This window comes from Eulemur rufifrons, chromosome 19, assembly GCF_041146395.1.
Source record: "Eulemur rufifrons isolate Redbay chromosome 19, OSU_ERuf_1, whole genome shotgun sequence".
NCBI lineage: Eukaryota > Metazoa > Chordata > Mammalia > Primates > Lemuridae > Eulemur > Eulemur rufifrons.
The window spans coordinates 97116375-97137238 of record NC_091001.1 but is presented as its reverse complement, the minus strand read 5'-3'; the positions used below and the strand labels follow the sequence as shown (position 1 = coordinate 97137238).

Genomic DNA, 20864 nt, shown 5'->3' with positions numbered 1-20864 from the left:
CAGAAGGTACGGTCTACCTCCATTGCTGACACTAACTTCAAAGCCTGGTTCAACCCCCCGCCCTTTAGCATGAAGAGCCAAGACTCTGGAACTGAACAGAGCAGAAGCTGAAAACCAGTCCCACCTTCCAGCGGCCTGTGCGTCCCTGGGAAAGCACCTCAGTCTCCCCCGAAAGCTCCACGGCACTGGGGTGAGGATCGGAGTACCGGGCACAGCACCTGGCATGAAACAGGTGCTTGGTCAGGTACTCCCACCTCTGCATCACTACTATGCTGCGTGTGGCTGGCTGTTGTTCTCACCTCTCACCTTCTCAGAGGTGGCTTTGAAAAAGTCTCTCACCAGTTTATGGGAGGAGTGTATGGAAATCTTCACAATCAGATGGAAAGTTCAGCAAGGGCAACAACCCAGACTTTTCCCTATTTTGCACCTTTTAATACGCAGAGCACACAAGCAGGTCCTCGGTATACCCTCACTGAATGAATCCCCCTCTCCTATACTTCCTCTGATTGCTCAGGTGAGCTACCTGTGTTCTACCACATACAGGCAGGTTCCTATATATTCTGCTGCTCACAGCCCTCACTTTTGTTGCCAGAATAATCTTTCTGAAGGACAGCTCAGCTCAGGTCACTTGCCTGCTCCAAAACCTTCAAACGACTCCCCATTGCCTGCAGAATGTGGCCAAAGCTATCTCATGTGGCCTTTTTGGTCTCCCATTTCAGATCCCAAATTACCTCCTAGACTTCTTTCTTACTCTCTCATACACCTAATTCTCAAGTCAAAGGTTCCCTCATCTATGTTCACCCCCAGACCTTGGCTCGCAAGCAATCGCCTCCCCTAGCAAGTCAGGGCTCAAATCCAACGAGCCCTTCAGGGCCCGTATCTCAGTCCTGCCTCCTCCACGAGGCTTTCTCTCTGCCGCTCTCAGTCTGTGTGTCACAGAGGCCCCTGGAGGGCTTGAGGACCTGCTTTCTCTCTTCTTGGGGCGAGCCCCACCCTCAGATACGGAAGAAAGAAGGGGAATGAAGCTGCTGTCTCTGGGATGGGAGTAAGAATGATGCCCATATCGGAACGCGCCTATGCAGGACTCTCCTCCGAGAGAGAAGCTGGGCACACAGCACTTCAGGAAGGAGTGAGTCAGGCATCATCTTTCCTTTTCCCAAAGGGAAAAATGAGCCACACAGATTAAGCAATTATACTCAGCCAGAGGAAATATCCTTTAAAGATCTTCACTTTCAGATTGGTCTCTCAATGTACCCTCTTCTCAAGAGTTGGAAAACAAAAACAAAAAAACCATTCCAGCCTCTGACTTCCTTTTCATAAAGCCAGAGGAGCAGGAGCAGGCAAACACGTCCCAGGAAACCACACTGCTCCTGCCTCCAGGTCCCTGGGGAGCTGACCCTGGCCTGGTGAAGCAAATAGGATTCCTAAGACCGGGAGAACAAAAGCAAAATTCACTACACAGCCAAGAGCAGCGCAGCAGCGGCAGATCTGCAGCCTGAGGAGATCCCTGTTTTATACTGGAAACGCTTTCAACAGCAGAGAGCTCCAGCACCTTCTGGGCAAGCACAGCTACAGCAGGTCACCTGCCCTCCCTCCATCTCCACCACCATTCCCGTCGCCTTCCCCGTACAACCGCACAACACTCCCCCTGCCCCCCTCCCCCCCGCTTCAGTGCCCCACATCCCAGTGTCACTTGCTTCCAAAGCTCACCTACCCCTCCCATCCACACTCTTTGTAGCTCCCCCGTCTCCACCTCTCCCTAAGCGGAGCCACACGACACTCGTGAACAGTCCCTGTTCACAGGAAAGTCTCTTTGGGTTTCCTGTCTCCTTTCTATCTCCCGTACCTGTCACAGGCCCCTGCCCCGGACACAAGCTGGCATCAGGGCCGTTATCAGCTCCCTCTGGAAGGTGCTGGAGGAGCACCGGCCAGGGAGCCAGGACACCGAGGCCACAGACCAAGGCTCTGACGTGGGCTCTCCGTGTGACCTCAGGCAAGTCACTTCTCATCTGGGCTTGAGCATCCTCTTTTCTGGAAAACTCGGTAATGTCTCCTGCTTTCACACTCTCCAAAGCCATCCCTCCGCAGAAGCAGTGGGCGGAGGGGGAGAGGAGGCAGCAGGAACAACAATATCCCTTAGGTGCAAACCCCAGCTCATCCCCACTTGCAAATTCCACTCATGCAGAATGTGATGTTGCACCTCCCAATAGGGATGCGATTTTTGGTTTTACATAGTTACAGATAAACATAAAATAACAATGCTTGCATTTGGATGAGGCTTTGTGGTTTACACAGTGCTTTCCTCACTGTCTCATATATTTTTTACCACAACCCTGTAAGAGAGGGCAACGTCATCCCTGTCATAGCAAACTTAGGAGCGGGCACTATTCTAACAGTTCTACCTACGCGACTTGAGATCACAGACCTGCTGAGTGGACACCTGGTGACCCGAGTCTGGTTCTTACTCACTGGGCACACGCCCCTCCATCCTTCTCATTTACGGAGGAGGAAATCAAGTCTCAGCAAGATCAAATGGCCTGAGACCCCAGCACCCACCGAGGGGCAGAGTTTGAACTCAACTCCTGATCACTGATGAAATGCCTACGAAGTAGGCAAAAGGAGAAATGCAAAGGATGTCAGCACTCATCAGGACCTGGGGACCGTGGAGCCTCGCCCCCTCCCACAGAGGCCCAGAGAAGTTAGTTGAGCTGCCCAGAGCCCCTGGCACCCAGCTCCAGGCCTAGCTTCCTTCCTCCTGGCACACTGCCTCCCTCTCCACAAACCACCACACAAGGTGACGGCCCTATTGATTTGATGCCTTCTCCAGTCCCAATGAATAAACCACTTCCTTGGGACCAGAGCCCACTGCAGGCGCCCAGCCAAAGGGCAGGCTCTCGCTCTCAGCTGGGATGCTGCTGTCTCTCTGCCACCCCTGCCATTGGCCTGCCAGGCTGGACTGTCCCTGGGTTTCCTGCTCAGTAGGACCTAAGAAGGTTTTCTTGCTGTCACAGATGGAAGCAGACAGGAGCAGCTTGCCAGACCAGCCTGGCTCTTCCTCAGCTCCAGGGGTGGCCACAGTTCCTGTAAGAGGCCACCGATGTGGACCTCGAGTGGGACTGCCTGGCTGGAGGAGGAAGGGCTGCGGGCTGCAGGTGCAGCTCATCACCTTGAGAGGAAAACTACAGCCACCAGAGGGATGTGTAGAGTTTCACTTCACTGATTTGCATAAACTTATATAAATAATCTATCAGTTCTAAATGTACATATATTCACATAAATATGCAAATTCATAGACAGATGTCTGGAAGCCTCCACATCAAACGTTTGGCAATGGTTACCTATGGGAAGAGGAGCAGGGGAGGGAAGGAGGACTTTCACTTCTGTCCTTTATACTCCTGCCTAGGTTGAATTGTTTTCTTACAACAGCATTTGCATTACATAGAAGAAAATCAATATTCATATCTATCTTTAAAAGGGTGCCCAAAGTTAATAGTTACTTTTGAGGGATAATATTATTGGTTATATTTTTTCCATATTATATAGTTTTTTCCATATTATATAGTATTTTCCAGGCTTTCCATAGTGAATGTGTTCGTTACTTTTATATTAGACTGAACCATATGAAATGAAATTGCCATTTTTTTATAAGTTGAAAGTGATTGGATATTGGCAATTACATGTAGTTGGACCTAATAATAATAAATGTATCAATATTCAGCAAATATTTATGAAGTGACTGCTCTGTACCAGGCCCGTATCCAGATAGTAATAAACTTTTTTTAAGAAAGTAAATGAACTGAGCAAGGCCTCCCTTGCAGGCAGAGACCTCAAGTCACTTGTCCCTGAATCCCTAGCACCCAGAGACGTGTGCAAACCTGTCCCCACAACCATGTTTGGCAGCACAGAAAGATACAAAAGTATATGGACACAAAATAAATGTCCATCAATAGGCATACAGCTAAAATTATACATTCTAAATAACCAGTGACAAATACAGCATCTCAGTAAGAAGATGGTGGACAAAGAAGGGATGTGTTGGACTCTGATTAACTTGATAATCATACTGACCTCTGCTGATCTGGCAGGAAGCCAGAGAAGCAATGAGGAAGGGAGTTGGCAGCAGGGGTGTGCAGGCCACAGAGGGACACTAACACACCCTCCGGCCCTGAGCAGCGGGTCTGGCTGCACGGTCCCTGGGAAGGCCTCCCTGCCTCCCCACTCCCTTAAACAGCACATCCTGCCAGGCAGGGAAACGTTCTGCCAGTCTCTACAGAGCTGTCCTGGCATGTAGGCAGCAGTGAGTTCCTCTACATTAACTTAAGTTTTCATGCAGATGATGGCTTTTTCATTAAGGCCTGATCTCTAAACTCTCCAGGAGTGGGGGACCACCCCACAATCCTAGATGTACAGTTAGAGAATTTATACCTCCAGTATTTGTGTCCTGCAATGATGCAGGATGGACAAGGTTCTGGGAGAAGGCTGGGGGAAAATGTACGTAAAACAGGAGGCGGCACTCCTGGGTAACACGTCCTAAGTGTGCAGCTAGAGAAAGTGCCCAGGACAACGTAAGGTCCAGGAACCTTGCCCCTGCTGACTTCTTGAAAAAGTGAGATGGCTTAGGCCAAAGAGGAGACCAAGGGCAAGCTCAATGGCTGACCTAAAATACTGGAAGCGCTGCTGGGGGAACATGACAGACAGATGGGTGTCACTTGCTGGGGACAGACTAGAGCCAGGACAAGGTTTGCAGCGGGACCACCCCATCTGCAAACCGACTGACGTTACCGCGCAGGGGCAGGCTCCTCTCTAGGAAGCTCGTGCATTTATTTCTGCTCCAACTTCTGGAGTGTTTCCCAAGAATCAGTTATGTTTACTCCTAAACTGTTTATGCCGGTTGTTTTTTGGTATTATACTTACATAATTTAATTAAATATAACCTAAACAGATAAAATATGAATGTCAAAGGAAGATAGTTGTTTCTAAGAAAAGTAAAGTGAGTATTTTGGAAATTTTTGATAAATGTGAGTAGCTAAAAGAAACTGCTGTTGAATTAGAGGTAGGCAAGACACAGTAGAAATTTGGCCAAAGGAAAAAAAGTCTTAAAAATCTAAGAGGATTCTGTATTCAGATTAAAAAAAAGGGGGGGGGTTACAAAGAATAGCAATTAAAGTACCTATATACGAAGGAAAGAACTTCCCCTTCAACAAAAGATCTGCAGATGACTGCACAGCTAAATGACTTTCAATTAAAACAAGCTATTTAAAATATAAATACAGATATGTATATATAGTTTTGTGATTCCTATATTTTACTGACTTTTTATAAAATCTACTGAGTTTTAGTAGATTGCACACATTTTAAGTGTATATTCTGGTGAGTTTTGGCAAATGTGTATAGCTGTGTGACTACATCCCCAGTACAAGATACAGTCAAGATACACTGACATCACCCCCGAAACGGTCCATGGTGCCCCATCCAAGTAACTCCCTCCTGGCGCCACAGGGTGTCTGTCAAGGTACCACAGCTCTTCTCACGCTACAGGTGACCCTTGAACATGACTTTGAACTACAAGGGGTCCACTTACGTGTGGATTTTCTTCCACCTCTGCCACCTCTGCGGCAGCAAGGCCAGCCCCCCCTCCTCTCCTCCTCCTCCTCAGCCTACTCAGTGTGAAGACGAGGGTGAAGGCCTTTATGATGATCCACTTCCACTTAATGAACAGTAAATACATTTCCTCTTCCTTAAGATTTCCTTAATAACATTTTCTTTTCTCTAGCTTACTTTTACTGTAAAAATACAGCATTTAACACATATAATGTATAAAATATGTGTTAATTGACTGTTTAGGTTATCAGCAAGGCTTCGGTCAACGTAGCCTATTGGTTACATTTTGGGGAAGTCAAAAGTTACATACAGATTTTTGAACGCACAGAGGTCACTGCCCCAGGCCCCACGTTGTTCACGGGTCACCTGTACAGCGAAATCAGCTGCTGACACCTGTGCTCGCATCTCTCTTTTGTTGTTTACTTGTTCCCTTTTCTCACACACACTGAAATTCACTTTTTTGGTATACAGTTCATGTGTTCTGACACACAGTTGTGTAACTACCACAATAATTTAACTTTTGACATCAATTGACCAACTACCTGTTTCAGTCTCAGAGAAGACGACTTTTGACTGCATTTGGCTCTAGAAGACTTGGCTTTGAGACCAGCCAGCGCTGCGTCTCCCCGGGTGAGCCTGTGAGCCTTCCTCACCCTCACTGTTCCTCCTCCACTCTCTCTTCTATAAAATGCCAGCGACAAGAATATCCACCTCACAGAGTGGGTGTGAGGACTGAGTGACATAGTGTAGATAAAAAGACCTACGTAAATGTGATTTGTAACTAGTTCTAAGAGAGTCTTCAGACCAAGGAGGTTGTGAGGGACAGCAGGCTCCCCCCAGCCTTGGAGAAAGGGCAGGATCGGAGGATGTGTCGGGGACACCCCAGCAGAGCCTCCGCACTGCCTGCAAGGTGGACCGTGAGCTCCACGATCCTTCCCTCCCCCAAATCCAATGATAGGTCTCGTGAGTTGTGCGTCACCAACCCTGGCAAGGAGGAAGGACTCTAAAGCACAGAGGAACCAGTGAGGCCACCCAGGACCGGTGAGGACACCCTACAAGCCCACATTCCCAACATGATGCTATCGGTTTGCAACCAGACCACCTTTATTCTAAATAAAAGAACTAAGTTCTACACAGCTCAAGTGATTTGACCCAATGAAAGAGCACGTTTGTCATTCCTCCACTCCACGTCACTGCAGAGACCTTCACTGTCTCCCACCCACTACCTACTCTTAATTCATTCCTCCCAAAAATATGCTATAAAAAGATATGAAATGAAAGGCCACTGTCATAATGCAAAAAAAAAAAAAAAAGAGAAGAGAAGAGAAATCTTCATCAAAAGCACAGTATTCTTGGTCCTAGTGGAGAACTTCGTGTAAAAAGTACATTCTGTGTAACATGTACAAGGCAACCAAAACAATAGTAGCCCCGCTTCTAAATTTCCTCCCTGCTTCTGCTTCCTATGCCCTGTTACACTATTGTGCTGCTGTTTGTTGTGTTTTTTTCCCAATTATTAGAATTAGTTAACAGAAGCCCCGCCCAGCAAGCAAAGCCATGATCACTCCAGGAAGATCTGAAGGTAAAGATTTTTTTCTTAATTACTGTGGAGAAATGTTCAGTAATTGTGAAGATATGCATTTTGAGGTTTCTTTTGAAAAGACAGATATCTGTCTAGGAAAACTGAATATGGGTATTTCTTAAACAGGGGACGAGGGCCCAACACCCAGGCAGGGACTGGGGAACGAGGACGGGGTGGATAGGGCCGAGCTGGGACAGATGTCAGGGGCTCCCCAGCCAGGAGGCCAGGGCAGCTCTTGTGGCAGCCAAGGTGTCCTCAAGACATCCCAGAAGGCACACGGGGCTGCTCTTCCCTTCCCTGGGGTTGGCCTAGGCTTTTCTAACATTCCTTTTCCCTGGAGCCCATAATAATAACAACGTCAGCGACAGCCCGAGCAACAACCATTTCTAGTCCCTGCTGCGTATCCCAGGGAAGAAGGAGAAACTAGACTTAGATTAAACAACTTACCCAAGATCTGACAGCTGGGATGTGGGGGGCCAGGAGGTGACCCAAGTCAAAGACTGCAAAACCAGTGCTTTTACCCAGAGTCCCAAAGCAGAAGGCCCACCCGGGGGTCAGGCTCGGCTGAGTCTCACAAGGTCCCTTTACCAGTTCCCAAATGTAGAGGCCAGCTGGGTCTGAGATAAGACACATGCAAGGGACAGGAAATGCTACCTAAATTAATCACCCTATGTTAGGCCCTTTACTGAAATAAAGAGGCTATGTCCCAGATTTGTCCCCGGAGTTGGGCAATATAGTATTAACTACAACCCCAAATGCGAGGCAGACTAAGGTGTTCTCAGAGTGCTCAGTACTGCCCCAGTGGGAGACAAACTGTGAGCACGTGCAGGAGTCCTGCAGAGAGCGCAGAGTGGGGCTGTGGGCCGCGCCTCTGCTGTCCTCTGGCTGTCGACAGTCATCCGCACCAGGAAACGAGCCCCTGGGAAGCACAGCCGGCTCCAGCCTTGCCTGCGGTGACAAACCACTCTCAGCACCACAAAATGCCCTTTTGCTCAGATTCCCCTTCAGGAAATGACGGATTTGGTTTCTTAGGAATTGGCAGCAAATTTGTGCCACATGACAGACATGACCTTACCTCCCCCATCCAGCTACCATGATCAGGCTGGTGACCAGGCCCCAAGCTTATCAGTTAATCTTAAAGAATCAGGCCCATGGGGACAAATTACTCAGGGCCTGTCCCCCTGGGCAAAAAGCTCAGCCCTCAAGGGCAGCTGGGAGCCCACCCAGAGCTGGACAGGCGGCTGCTGTGGCCTTGTGATACGAGATCCGACTCAGCTGACACCAACGACGTTTCATGGAGACCAACCTTGAAGAGGCGTGTGAACAGCAACCACAGCCATGGAAATCTTGGGAAAGTCCACATCCAGCTGCTCATGTGGGGCTTTTGAATGGAGCTAATGAGAGGGGCAGATTTCTTCTGAAACACGTCACTCACTCCTCTGTTTACAAGAAGGAAAGTGTTCTTGGGAAAGGAAGGAGAAAAGGAAAGGAACAGATTCATTTCTAATCAAAGGGAATTCCTTAGGAACCACAAAGAGGAATTTTGCTGGAAGAAACAGCTGAAAACATGAACAGAGGCAGGAAGAAGCATTAGATAGAAAATGAACAGCAGGAGAAAAGGAGTGAGATAATGGGCTTGTGGATATAACAGATAAATAACAATAAAATGTAAATGATAAATACATAAAATTGGTAAATTAAGAGTAGCCAAATGCCTTACAGAAAAGGAATAGTACAACATTCTGCAATATTATACAGCATTTTATAATTTAAAACATTCTTAGCAATAATCCTTTCATACCAAGGAGAAAAGAGCCAGTTGATGACATAGAAAAGATATGAACAAAAGGAATAAACTTGGTCTGATTCATTCATAGTTCAAAGATCAGAGATGGTCTGCCAAGATTAAATGCATTAATAATAAAGAAATAATTAGCATTTGCATGGCGCTGTGTAGTCCGTAAGTCACCCCTACATACATTATCCACCCCTCCCCCACAGGTAACACAGAGACACTCTGTGCCCTTGTTTGCCAGATAGGACAGTGAGCAGTCCCTCACCTGGCACCAAGGCCCCACCTTGCCTTGGCTTGTCTTAAGTCTCCCCAGTGCAAGGGAATCAACAGTGCAAAATACCAACAGACGGGCTGCCTCCCGTTCCCACATGGTCCATCTACCCACTACAAGCTACCTGGGACAAGCAGGGACCTAGGCAGGAAGCAAAGACAGGGACAGGTTATGGGTGGGGTCCTACCTCTTCCCCCTTGGATTCCAGACACTCTCCCTGGGTAACCCCTCATCCTCCCTACAGCTGTAGGTACCACTCAAATGCTGATGATTCAAAAACCTGTAACTCTAGACCTTTCTTCTAAGCTCCAGATCTTTTTGTTGTTGTTGTTGTACTTATGTTTACAGTTTATTACATCAAAAGGATACAAATTAGAATAAGCAAAAAGAAAAGGCATATGAGGAGAAGTTCAGGTGAAACCAGCACAATTTTCTACATGTCTCCTCCCAGTGGAGTCACACAAGATTGTGTTTAATTTTCCCAGGAATGATATGTGACAATATATGCAAAGTGGTGCCAACCATGGTAGCTCACCAAAGTCTTGATGTCCAGGTTTTACTGAGTGTCAGTCATACAGGCATGTAGTGCCTGCATGACTGACCTTAGCTGCTCAGACTCCAGAACCCCCTCCAGAGTAAAAACAGGCATTATCATAAATCACATTTGTTATCATACTGGTTACTGCAAGGTCGACAGCGTCAGGCTTACAAAAACATGTGTTTATCATAAATCATATTGTTGTAAGCTCCAGATCTTGAACACAGGGCCTGGTATACAGAAGGTGTTCAATAATTATCCACTGAATAATCTGAGAGTTCCACTTGGATGTCCCATAGGCACCTCAAACCAAACTCATCCCCACCCATCATTTCTGTCTTGCGGGGTGGCCCTCACAGCATCATGCCTGGATGACTTCAATAGCCTCCTAATGGGTCTTGGCTTCACTCAAGTCCACCAGAATGATCCTCCTAATAAACACAAGTGAGACCCTACCTGTCCCCTGCTTCAATTCCTCCCATGGAACCCAATCGTAGTAAGAATAAAGCCCCAATTTCTTAGCCTTCCTATTCTCTGGCTTCTCTGCACCCATCTCTCCGGCTCCTGCCACCCATTTGTGTCCCTGCTCCACGGTCATTCTCACCAGCCCCAAACAAGGGAAAACCTCTATGACTCTGACTGGAAAGCCCTGTTCCCACTGCCCCACCTGGCAAACTCCTGCTCATCCCTCAAGACCCAACTCAATGGCCAGCTCTTCAGAAGCCAGCCTCAGTTTCCCTAGGCAGACTCGCTCTCTCTAACAGGACTTTGGCACAGCCTGTGAGCTCCCTGAGAGCAGGGGCCGAGTTTTATTCATTCCTGGTATACCCTGCCTGGAACAATGCCCGCAGCCCTGGAAGATGTTTGCTAAGTGACAGAAGAAATAAGGTTGCTCCCGAGACTGGAGGAGCCACCAGGGAAGATGGGACTTGGAAAGCTCTAACTCGGCCCAGCCACTCTTCTGTAGGATTTTATGCAAATCATTTTTGCCCAAGGATGAGATTAGAACTAGGGCAATGGGATATCAATGACTCATTTTCTGGGCTCCTACAATCTCTCCTCTATTCCTGCTTTTTACCTGGACCAGAAAAGGATCTTTATTAAGAAGTGGCAAAGGAGTACTCATTAGCACCCTTGAACAGTTATATAAATCATGCTCTAAAAAACTATTCTCAAATCACTTGGATTAACACCAGAACATTTCCCTTGGTCTTCTCTATCTAGCCAAAAATCTATCAAACTCTCAATAAGAGGCGATGAGGAAGGAAATAAAGGTAAAAGCAAAGCTGGAATGAATATATTCAACAAACATTCATAGAGTGACTGCCACAACCACAGCACTGCAGGGGGCTGTAAAGTAATCCTACTATTGGTCTTAATCGTCCTTGAGGTAAATGACAACCTGCCAAGGGAAACACACTCACATGTTTCTGAAGTTTGTGCACGTGCAAATCCCCACCTCCTGGGGAAGGAATACAAACATCACAGCCAGGCTGCCTGCCCAGCTGGTATGTGCAGACAAAGGGATAGGACGGGTGCCGGGGTCGTGATCAAGCTGCCTGCCCTATAACCTGGCCCAGTGTCCTGGACACACGGGCTATTGCATGTTTGAGAAGGAAAGAAAACTAATTCCTACTGCACACATAAGGCAAGGCAAAGCCCGTGCAGATAAACTCTGAGCCGTCATCACCTTTTCTGTGCAGTGAAGTTTCTGAAGCTTTCCAAAAATCCTTAAAATGATGTATTGAATCCCACAGAGAATCAATACCTTGACGGAGTTACACACGCCTGGCTCTGGACCGCATTTCTAATTTTTGAAGCATTCTGTGTTCACAGAGCATTCTGAACCCCACCCAGACTCACGGTTTTATTCGGTGCCTTCTCCCCAGCACCCCACCCCAACCCCGTGACTCCTGGTGTGGTAGACAGCCTCAGAAGACAGCCACCAGCCGTTCATTCCCTCCTCACACGCACGTGTCCCTCACACACCAAAGGGCAGAGGCAATTTCCTCTTGCATCTGAGTGAGCCTTGTGACTTGCTTTAACCTACAGTCACGAACCTAGCCTTTAAAACTTCTGGGCCGGGCGCGGTGGCTCACGCCTGTAATCCTAGCACTCTGGGAGGCCGAGGCGGGTGGATCGCTCAAGGTCAGGAGTTCGAGACCAGCCTGAGCAAGAGCGAGACCCCGTCTCTACTAAAAATAGAAAGAAATTATATGGACAACTAAAATATATATATAGAAAAAATTAGCCGGGCATGGTGGCGCGTGCCTGTAGTCCCAGCTACTCGGGAGGCTGAGGCAGTAGGATCGCTTGAACCCAGGAGTTTGAGGTTGCTGTGAGCTAGGCTGATGCCACGGCACTCACTCTAGCCCGGGCAACAAAGTGAGACTCTGTCTCAAAAAAAAAAAAAAAAACTTCTGGCACCTTCCACTTTCTCTGAGACCCCATGCTGTGAGGAAGCCCAAGCTAGCCATGTGCAGGAGCTCCCAGCCTTCAGACACGTGAGTAAAGCCTCCTTGGAACCTGCCAGCATGGCCCTCAGCTGACTGCTGCTGGCCGAACAAAACAGTCCGGGCAGCCGAGTGAGTGACCACAGCCAGTGCCACATGAAGCAGAAAAACAAACCCGGCAGAGTAGAGCCAACCCACAGAATCATTAGAAATAATAAACTTATTCTTTTAAGCCCTTAAGTTTGGGACTGTTCGTGATATAGCAATGGATAACTGAAACACGTGGTAAACGAGTGGGTATGCATCCAGTAAGGCCATCGAGAAACGAACCAGTCACGTTGCTCAATTTCCTCAGGAGCCAAAGTATAATCCGTATTTGTTCAAGCTTGTGTTTTCCACTTCTGAGGAAAATGTTTTTAGAATGTACCACCACATCCCACTTTATATATAAAATTAATTTAATATTTTCTTGATGAGTGGATCACCATTAGGGACAGAAGTTACTACGCTGTCCTATAATGCAGTGACACCTCCTGCAGCCACGGAGGGTGATGAGGGCCGTTGGTGGCAACGCTCAACACTGCACACAGCTGTGCTCCTTGATGGCACCCTTAGCAACACTCCTCATCCCCGAGTTGTTCTTCTAATGCCTGTGGGTTGAGAAACCAAAAACCCAACCCTGCTAAAATTGTATCTCAGGGGCTCTTTTGTCAATGCAGAAAAGGAGGAGCTCTGGGACCCCACTGCCTGGGTTTGAGTCCTGCCACTTACTAGTTGTGTGGCCTGGATAAGTCATTTCGGTCCCCATCTGTAAGATGGAAATATCATCTGCCTCTTGCTGGGAGACACTTAACTGGAACACAGCAAGAGCGCAGTGAGTGTAGCCACCTTGTCGCCGGCCCTGCTCTCCAGCCTTGACCTGCACATGGGGGTGTCTCTGAGTCTGAAGTGCGGGTGGGGGCACAAACCCATGGAAGTCTATCATCAAGAATGTGTAATTTGGTGGGGGACAGCTGCTGGTGGTGAGGTCTGAATGTTTACTGGAGTTGGACCACCCTACTCGGATGAGCTGTTTAAGAAGCTTCTAGGCAGGAATAACCTTGGAGTCCCAGCCACTCCATCTCATGGAGGGTTTACCATGACGGCTGGGCACACCAAGCCCAGGTGTGTGTGTGTGTGTGTGTGTGTGCGCGCGCGTGTACACCTGCGTGCACATACAAAACTACCCAGTCACTCTCCACCGGCCCAGCTTGGACTTCAGTTTCTGCTCTACAAAAACCCGCTGACTATAAAGTGCTGATTTAAAATAATAAACACAAGGACTCCGATGTCCACAGCAAAATGTCAGTGAAATAATGTGGGTGAAAGGTGGGGCCTAAATTGTATACGCCCGAGGATGACAAGCTGGAAAAGCTGTTTACATAGACATAAGGATCACAAGCATCCACAGAAAACTGCCACTGGGGAAGGGATGGTGGAGGTGATTTTCTAAAAAGTTGTTTACATGTTCAATAACTGACCATTCTCCGTCACACGCAGATGGATCCGATGGCCCCCAAGGTCCCCTGCCATGCCTTTCCTCACATCCTACTTCCTCCACTGATGCCCGTCTACATACTCTTCGTGGAGGGGCGACCACCTCTCTCCAGTCCTGGGACAAAGGGCCAGGAACCGGGCTGAGTCTGCCTCCTCCCTATCGTGTCCTGCACCTCTCCCACCTGGCTGCTTCCTGCCCCGCCCCCACCACAGCTCCAGTTCCAGCTCATGCCCCTGTGTCTCGCACTCACTCCTGGCCACATACACACAAGGAACATTCTGTCATGGGCCTCTCCCCTCTTTGCATCCAATTCCAGGGGTGGGGGAGGTACTTTCTACTATATTTTAGGGCCTTCTGTCTCTTGGCACTGTTCTTCCAAGTTGCTTAGCAAAGACATTTGGGGGCAACCCGAGAAACAGGAAGGAGGCCCAGATAACTGAGTTCCAGAGAAAGACAGGCTTTCAGAGAAGCCCTCATCCCCCCTTCCCACTCACCCATGACCCTTCCCCAGTTATCCAGCCCCCTACCTCCTTTCAACCTCACTGAGCCTCAGTTTCCTCATCTGCGAAATGGCGCCAGCAACACCCAGGACTAAATGGGACAATGTGCATGCAACATTTAACTGCAGCCTGCAGGCAGGGGGCTCTGGAAGCCTCCCTCCCTACCACCCTCCCTGCTACAGCGCCCTCCAACCCTAGGAGCAAACGTTCCCTCCCTGGCTAAATGACTTGCTGTGTAATCTGTAGGTGTGGAAGGAAGGGCACAGCTTCGTCGTGTTTTACTTTGTGAATAAAGGTCTTCACAGGCTATTCATTCCACGGAAGGATTTTGCTCCCCAATGGCTTTTCTGCTATGAAATGAGGCTACAAAATATTTGGCAGGGGTTCCTATCCCCTACTTGGTCACAGACCCATCCCTTTCACGATGCTGTCAGAAGCTGACAGGTGTACACTGGGTGTGTGAGGGTCTCTGAAGCAGCTCCCAGCCAAAGAAATGCTCCCAGCAATGTTGGCCGAGATTTCAGGTCCCTGCTCCGCCACCCCCACCACTCAGCTGCTGGTCCTGGTCCTAGTCCTGCTCTGGCCTCTCCTGCCTGCTCAACTCATCCCAGGGGCAGTTTGGGCACTCAAGGGCAGGACCCAGGCAAACCCTGCCAGCCACAGCTGCTCCGGATCCATCCGCCCTCCCCAACAGCCTGACTGTCCAATGGTGTGACCCTCCTTACCCCCAGACACTGCAGGCTGCAAGGCCCACACTCTTTGACCAGTAATATTCACTCACTAACTAACCAGACACCCCCCAGCCCCACCCCAATCCCACAATGCCTGGCCACCAGCTTATCCTGTGGGAGCCCCACCTGTTGGCCTCCTGAGAGGAGCCCAGGACAGGTCCTCTGGCTGGCCTCTGGCACCTCAGGCTGCTGAGAGCCCGTGTGTACCTTCTGTCCTTCCCCATGGAGTCCATATGGGTTTGGGGTATGAGGGCTGCAGAGGAAGACTTTTGACATTGGAAATGCTTCTTCCATGCTGCGAGCGACAGCAGCAACAAAACCACAAAACTCATAAGCCCCCAGGAATGCAGGTGTCTGCTTCTAGCTGGGTAGCTCAGTTCATCCCCCACTGACCCAAGAGGGAGTCCCCAGCCAGAGTCAACAGGTGATGGAGACGAGGAAGAGAAATGGAGACACGTGTGCAGGGAAACGGTACAAAAGGCGGTGCCAGTGAAGGAGCCTGGAGAAAGTTCTGGGAGCCACCCTGAAGGGAAAGGGCCTGGCCACCTAGTTCTCACACCCCTTCCTCGGGCCCCCACCCCAGGAGGCAACCCAGGCCCAGAGGAGCAGCGGGGCAGGTGAATGACGCTTCACTTCTGGGCTCAGGGGAGACAGGCGTCCCAGATGTCCCTCCCCACAGCAACGCAGGTGCCCTCGGCTTGGTTTCCAGTGTTCAGAGACTGAATACAGGGATGCTGTGAGTTAAGGAAGACTTCGGTGCGTAGGCCTGGGAACACAGGCACCTTTTCAAAAGTCACATTAGTCCCAAACAAGTGACTCAGAAGCTTCTGGAACACAGCCCACTGTAAGCTGGAGCCTCTTGCCTTCTATCTCAGGCTCCCAACTAGACCTTGAGAGCTCCCTTGCCCTCCCCTTCTACTCCATGTCAAGGTTGGGATCCCCTGGGATGCTAATATTTTTATTCGTGATTTACTTTTCTTTTTTTTTGTTGTTGTTTGTTAAGTTTTAGGAGTTCTGTTTCTCAGCAGTGCCCAAAGGAGACCAGCAATCATGGGCTCAGAAGTGATTTCCAAGTAGTGACATGGTCAGGCACCCAGGGCCCGGCTCAGCCCAGCGGCCTTGTCTGGATCATGGCCCTGCAGCCATTGTCCCTGGAAGCTCCAGGAGCTTCAAAATAAGTTCCTGGGGAGATGGGGCTCAGAGCAACACAGGCAGAAGGGTCTCCCCAAAGCTCCTCAGAGCTAAACTTTAAAGGAACTGGAGACCAGCTAATACAGGCCTGAATGGAAATGACTGGTATCTCCACTTAGAGACGCAGAGCTCCCTCCAAGCTGTGCCTCCTACTGAGATTTGACAGTCACTGTCCCCAGGAGGTGGGGTGGAAGGCAAAGGTCCTGTTCTCAGGCAGCTCTCGGTCTAACAGAACAAACACCCCACGGAACACACACACGATGCTCCACCGGGCAGGAGCCCTGGGCTGGGGTCGGCACACCCAGGCACCAGTCTTGTTTCTGCCACGGATGAGATGTGTGGCCATGAGCTAGTTATTGCCCCTCTCCGCGTCTCCTTCCTGCCTATGCTAACATCCTCTGACCACTTCTAGAACAAATCAGAAGGCTGGGGCACGAGTGGATAAAGTAGCAAAGGAGTGAACTATTACGTCTGTTCACTTGACACCGCGCACAGCGGCCAGTCGCCCAGGCCCCGTCACTGACCCCCAGGACTGCCGAGGCTCAGCTCAGCACGAATTCCAGGCTCGCCTCTCCCAGCACCTAGCAGGCCACTGCTTCAGAGTCGACTCCATCCCAGCCCCACCCTCCACAGAACAGGGCTGGAGCAGGAGCAGGAGCAGGGCCCTGTACCCACCAGAGAAACCCAGGGGCGGGAAATGGGGAAGCCTTTCTCAACCATCAGGCTGGGCGCCAAAGTCAGATGCAAACATCTCCACCTTGTTCTCTGGTGACTGGTTTCCTGGCTCTCCAGGGACACGCACTGCCTACTGTCCCTCAGGTCCGGGTCTCTGCAGCCCCTCGGAGCCTGGCAGGGGACTCCGCACTCAGTGGGAACGCAATACTATTAGTTAAGCTGGGGCCAAAATTCCACCCCTTCCAGTAAAACATGTCCTCCATGATCGTCCCGTTTGTGCCCCCAAACCACACCTTCAGTGGGGAGACCACTACTCCCCACATCACCTAACCGCTTGGGCACCCTGAGCCGGGCAGCAGAAGCAGGACAGACGACAATCGCAGCTTCCCTCTCCTCATGCGCTCCCCCCACATTCCCCACAATCTGGACAACCATCACGTCACGCAGGCGGGGCCGACCTTATCCCCATTTGACAGCGGAGCACTGAGTCCACGCTGGTCAAGGTCAGGCCAGAGATGGGAATCCAAGGGAGCCCTCTTCCCCACAACAGGCCCTCCTGGTCCCTGATGGGATGAGCAGGATAGTGCTGCCTCAAGCCCAGCCCTGGGGGCCGTCCTGTCGCCCACTCAGGCTGGGCTCAGGTGAAGAGTGGCTCTGAGGCCCCATGTCCTGACAGCCCCGTTCTCTAGGGCCAAGCAAAGGCAAACCCTGGGCTATGGCGGGGAGGTGCACAGGAGCTGACAGCCCCAGAGGCCCCAACACGTTCAGACTCAAGGGCAAAGACGACAATCCTTCCCCACCCCAAAGAGGCCCCACCTGGGGTGATGGCTGACGGAGGGGAAGGAAGGCAGGACTCACCTCCCTGAGCAGCTGCATCCCCTTCAGCCGGTCCTGCTGCTGCTGGGCCACAGTGACCCCCAAGACGAGCGTGTGCACAGCACAGGAGACCACAGAGATGGCCACGATGTGGCTGAGGCTGAGGGGCAGCGTGATGAAGAAGGAGAAGACAAAGAAAGCCTGCCAGCCCACCGTGTCGCTGGCCGCGTGGGCAATAGTGAAGTTCAGGCCCAGGTAGGAGAAGATCTGGGCTGTCAGCAGCAGCCACAGCAGGTAGGGCACCACTTTCCGGGTGAGCCTGTCGGGGAGCAGCCCCTTTTTGCAGAGCAGGAAGAGGATGATGTCCAACACCAGCCCAATGCCGGCCACGGCCAGGGGAGCCAGCTTGTCGCTGGAGAAGACCACAGTGCACATGACCACCACATAGCAGTCAAAGAGGGCTGCGAAGACCACCAGCACCAGCAGGGTCTCATGGCGCTGCCTTTTGAAGTAGGTCTGGTAGAGGTTCTCCAAGGACTCGGGCACGAAGGTCAGCCGCATGAAGCGAGGCAGGCACAGGCAGGACCCTGAGTTCCGGACAGAGATTTCGTGGGTCCGGCCCACTCCACGGTCAGGGTCAGAGGGCAGGCTGACAGAGTACTCGGCTGAGTACTCGGCCGAGTACTCGGGCTCAGAGAAGCCCTGGTTCCGCGGCATCCTGGCTGGTGTCTGCTTCTACTGGCCCTGGAGAAGCGGAGTGGGGACGGAGGAAGGACTCCTGAATGGGTCGCCTACCAGGGCTCTCCCACACCTGGGGAGGGCTGAGGGCCTCTTCTTAGCCGGCACTGAGGGGCGGCCACCTCCAGCAGGAACGCAGAGTGGGTTTCCAGGGAACAGGTAGCACTGATAATCTAGAACTTAAAAGGACATTGCTAAGTAGAAGCACCTCTTCCTTCCTACCCTGTGGTTTCCGTCTGACCCACCCTACTTCTCATAAGAGACTCCCTGCTGGAACAGCCTCCAAAACCAGAGCCTTCCCTGCCACCCTCTCGCTCACGCCACTACCCACCGCACACATACTTAGTCCTGTCCTCTCCAGGCACTTAATTTCCTGTCCCTGGGTTGTCCAGGGGCCTAGCCACCTCTCCATCCCTGGCACCCGGTCTCTCTGTCATCTCTCCTTCCCGACTTCATCCCTGACTTCCTCACCTAAATTCCCTCCAGGCCCAATCCTTAGAAGCTGGAAATGAAACATGCCAGAAAGAAACCAGGGCCATCCTGGGGATTCCTGAATCTTCCTTCTGTTTACTTCCTTTTTCCACAAGCCCCTGGAGACTTGGCTCCGCGCTCGGGCCCCTTCCCAACCCCCGGGCGCTGTCTTCCCTCCGGAAGCCCGGCCCTGCCCCTGCGTTTACCTGTGCGGGAACTCGGGAGCCGCGTGCTCCGGCCGGCCCCCGCGTGTGGCGGGCCGGGGCGGGAGGGCTCAGCGCGCCCGGGGGCTGCTCCCGGCGGAGCCGCGCCGCCCCGCCAGCGCCTGGGCCCCCGGCCCCCGCCCGGAGCGCGACTCCCCCGCCGTCAAGCCCGGGATCCGGCCGCGAGAGGCGCAGGGCTGCCCCTCAGCATCCACCCGCGCCCGGCCACAGGAGGAAAGAGGCGGCGGCGACGGGGACTGGAAAATTCGGGGGCGTCGGCCAAACGCACCCGCCCCTGGAGCTGCGGCTCGGGGGCCGGGGCGGCGGCGAGCGCGGCGCGGCCGGACCCCTCCCTCCGGCGCCCGCAGTGGTCGCGGCGGCGGCGGCGGCGGCGGCGGCTAGGGGCGCGCTCGGGGCCCTGGCCGGCGGGGGCGCGGGCCGAAGCCGGGGAAGCCCGCCAGCATCCTCTCGCCGCCCGCGCGGAGCGGAGCCAGCCGAGTCCGGGCGCGGCGCGCTGCACAGTGAGTCCCGCGCGGCGCCGGCGGCTCCGGGGCCACGCGCGCTCCAGGCCCCGGGAGGCGGGCGGGGGCGGCGGCCCCTCCCTCGCCGCAGTCGCCGCCCTCTCGGCGAGCGCGTCTCGGAGTAGCGCGGCGGGGGAGGCGTCCGGCTCCAAACCCGGGCCGGCGCGGGCGAGGGTAGCCAAGGCCCTCGGCGGCCCCACGTTCCAGCACCGGGCGGCGACGGCTGCGTGGAAGCGCCGGGGTGGGCGGCAGGCAGGAAGGATGAGGTGAATCCATGCCTTTCCCCGGGCAGGCCCCGGCTTGAAGGATAAAAGCCCGGAGCGTGCCCTCCCGCAGGTGAGGCGCGCTCGGGGGCACCCCGCCGCCGCCTCCTCTGCCGAGGCTTCCTTCCGGCCCAGAGAGGCTGCGGCTGAGGCTTGGGGACCGCTCTGCCGCCGGGCCTGTGTCCCCACCCACCCTGGAAGCCCAACGCCTGAGCGCCAGGCCTGAGCTTTCTGCAGAGGGGGCCCGCAGCTGAGCCCTGTTCTTGCAGGAAGAGGGTAGTGGCCCCGTGGGCACCAAGCACAGGTGGAACTAGGAGAAACCCTGCTTCAAAGAGATTTCACGTGCACGTTCCACCTGTTTGAGATGTGTTTGAATTCACACACTCTCCCTTAAAAGCGCAAATGCTCCTTTGAATGCTTAAGCCTATCAGTCTCTTACACCATAGTATGACTTGTTCTCCTTCAATTTGAAAGAACACCTTGCTAAGATCAACTACAAGCTTTAGGAATTTAGATGAAGAAAGAGGAGGGAGATAGGTTGTTTTGGAGCAAAAGCGTGTGTTGAGGGGTGGGGGTGCTAAGGACAGCGACAGTATCAGGGGTCGGCTTCCCAGGGAGAGCTGAAGAACCAGGCAGAAGAGAGAGAAGCTCAGTCATCCAGGCCCCAGACGGAGCTGCATCCTCACGTCCCTGAGGGTCATCCGTGGGTGCCCTTTCTAGAACCTCAGGCATCCACTCACATCTCTCGGGGAGTGGATCCATCAGAGAATTGATCCTGTCACAGCTGTTTCTATCAGTCTCTCACACTAAGTCTGGAAAGCTGAGAATCTCAGCCCAAATTCCTCAGAGCTTTGATTCCAAAGGCAGGGGACTAACATCAGATGTAGGAGGAGAGTAATTTGAGTAAAGCAGCACTCTTTTAAGTTTTAAAACATTAAGGTAATGTTTTAATTTGAGGTCTAAAAATTTGTTTTGAATTCT

At 51.9% G+C, this 20864-nt stretch overlaps 1 protein-coding gene across 3 annotated transcripts in view; it reads right to left on the bottom strand.

Moving 5' to 3' along the window:
- Positions 1–18420, bottom strand: part of ADCY3 (adenylate cyclase 3) — an 82380-nt gene extending 63960 nt beyond the window's left edge. For 2 of the 3 annotated variants that reach the window (XM_069495165.1, XM_069495168.1), the window contains exon 1: positions 17730–18420. In XM_069495165.1, the coding sequence (XP_069351266.1) occupies positions 17730–18404 (675 nt within the window). In that variant the 5' untranslated portion in view covers positions 18405–18420. The remainder of the gene's footprint in view (positions 1–17729) is intronic. The other variant, XM_069495167.1, reaches the window with a different exon arrangement.
- Between the last annotated feature and the right edge of the window lie 2444 nt (positions 18421–20864).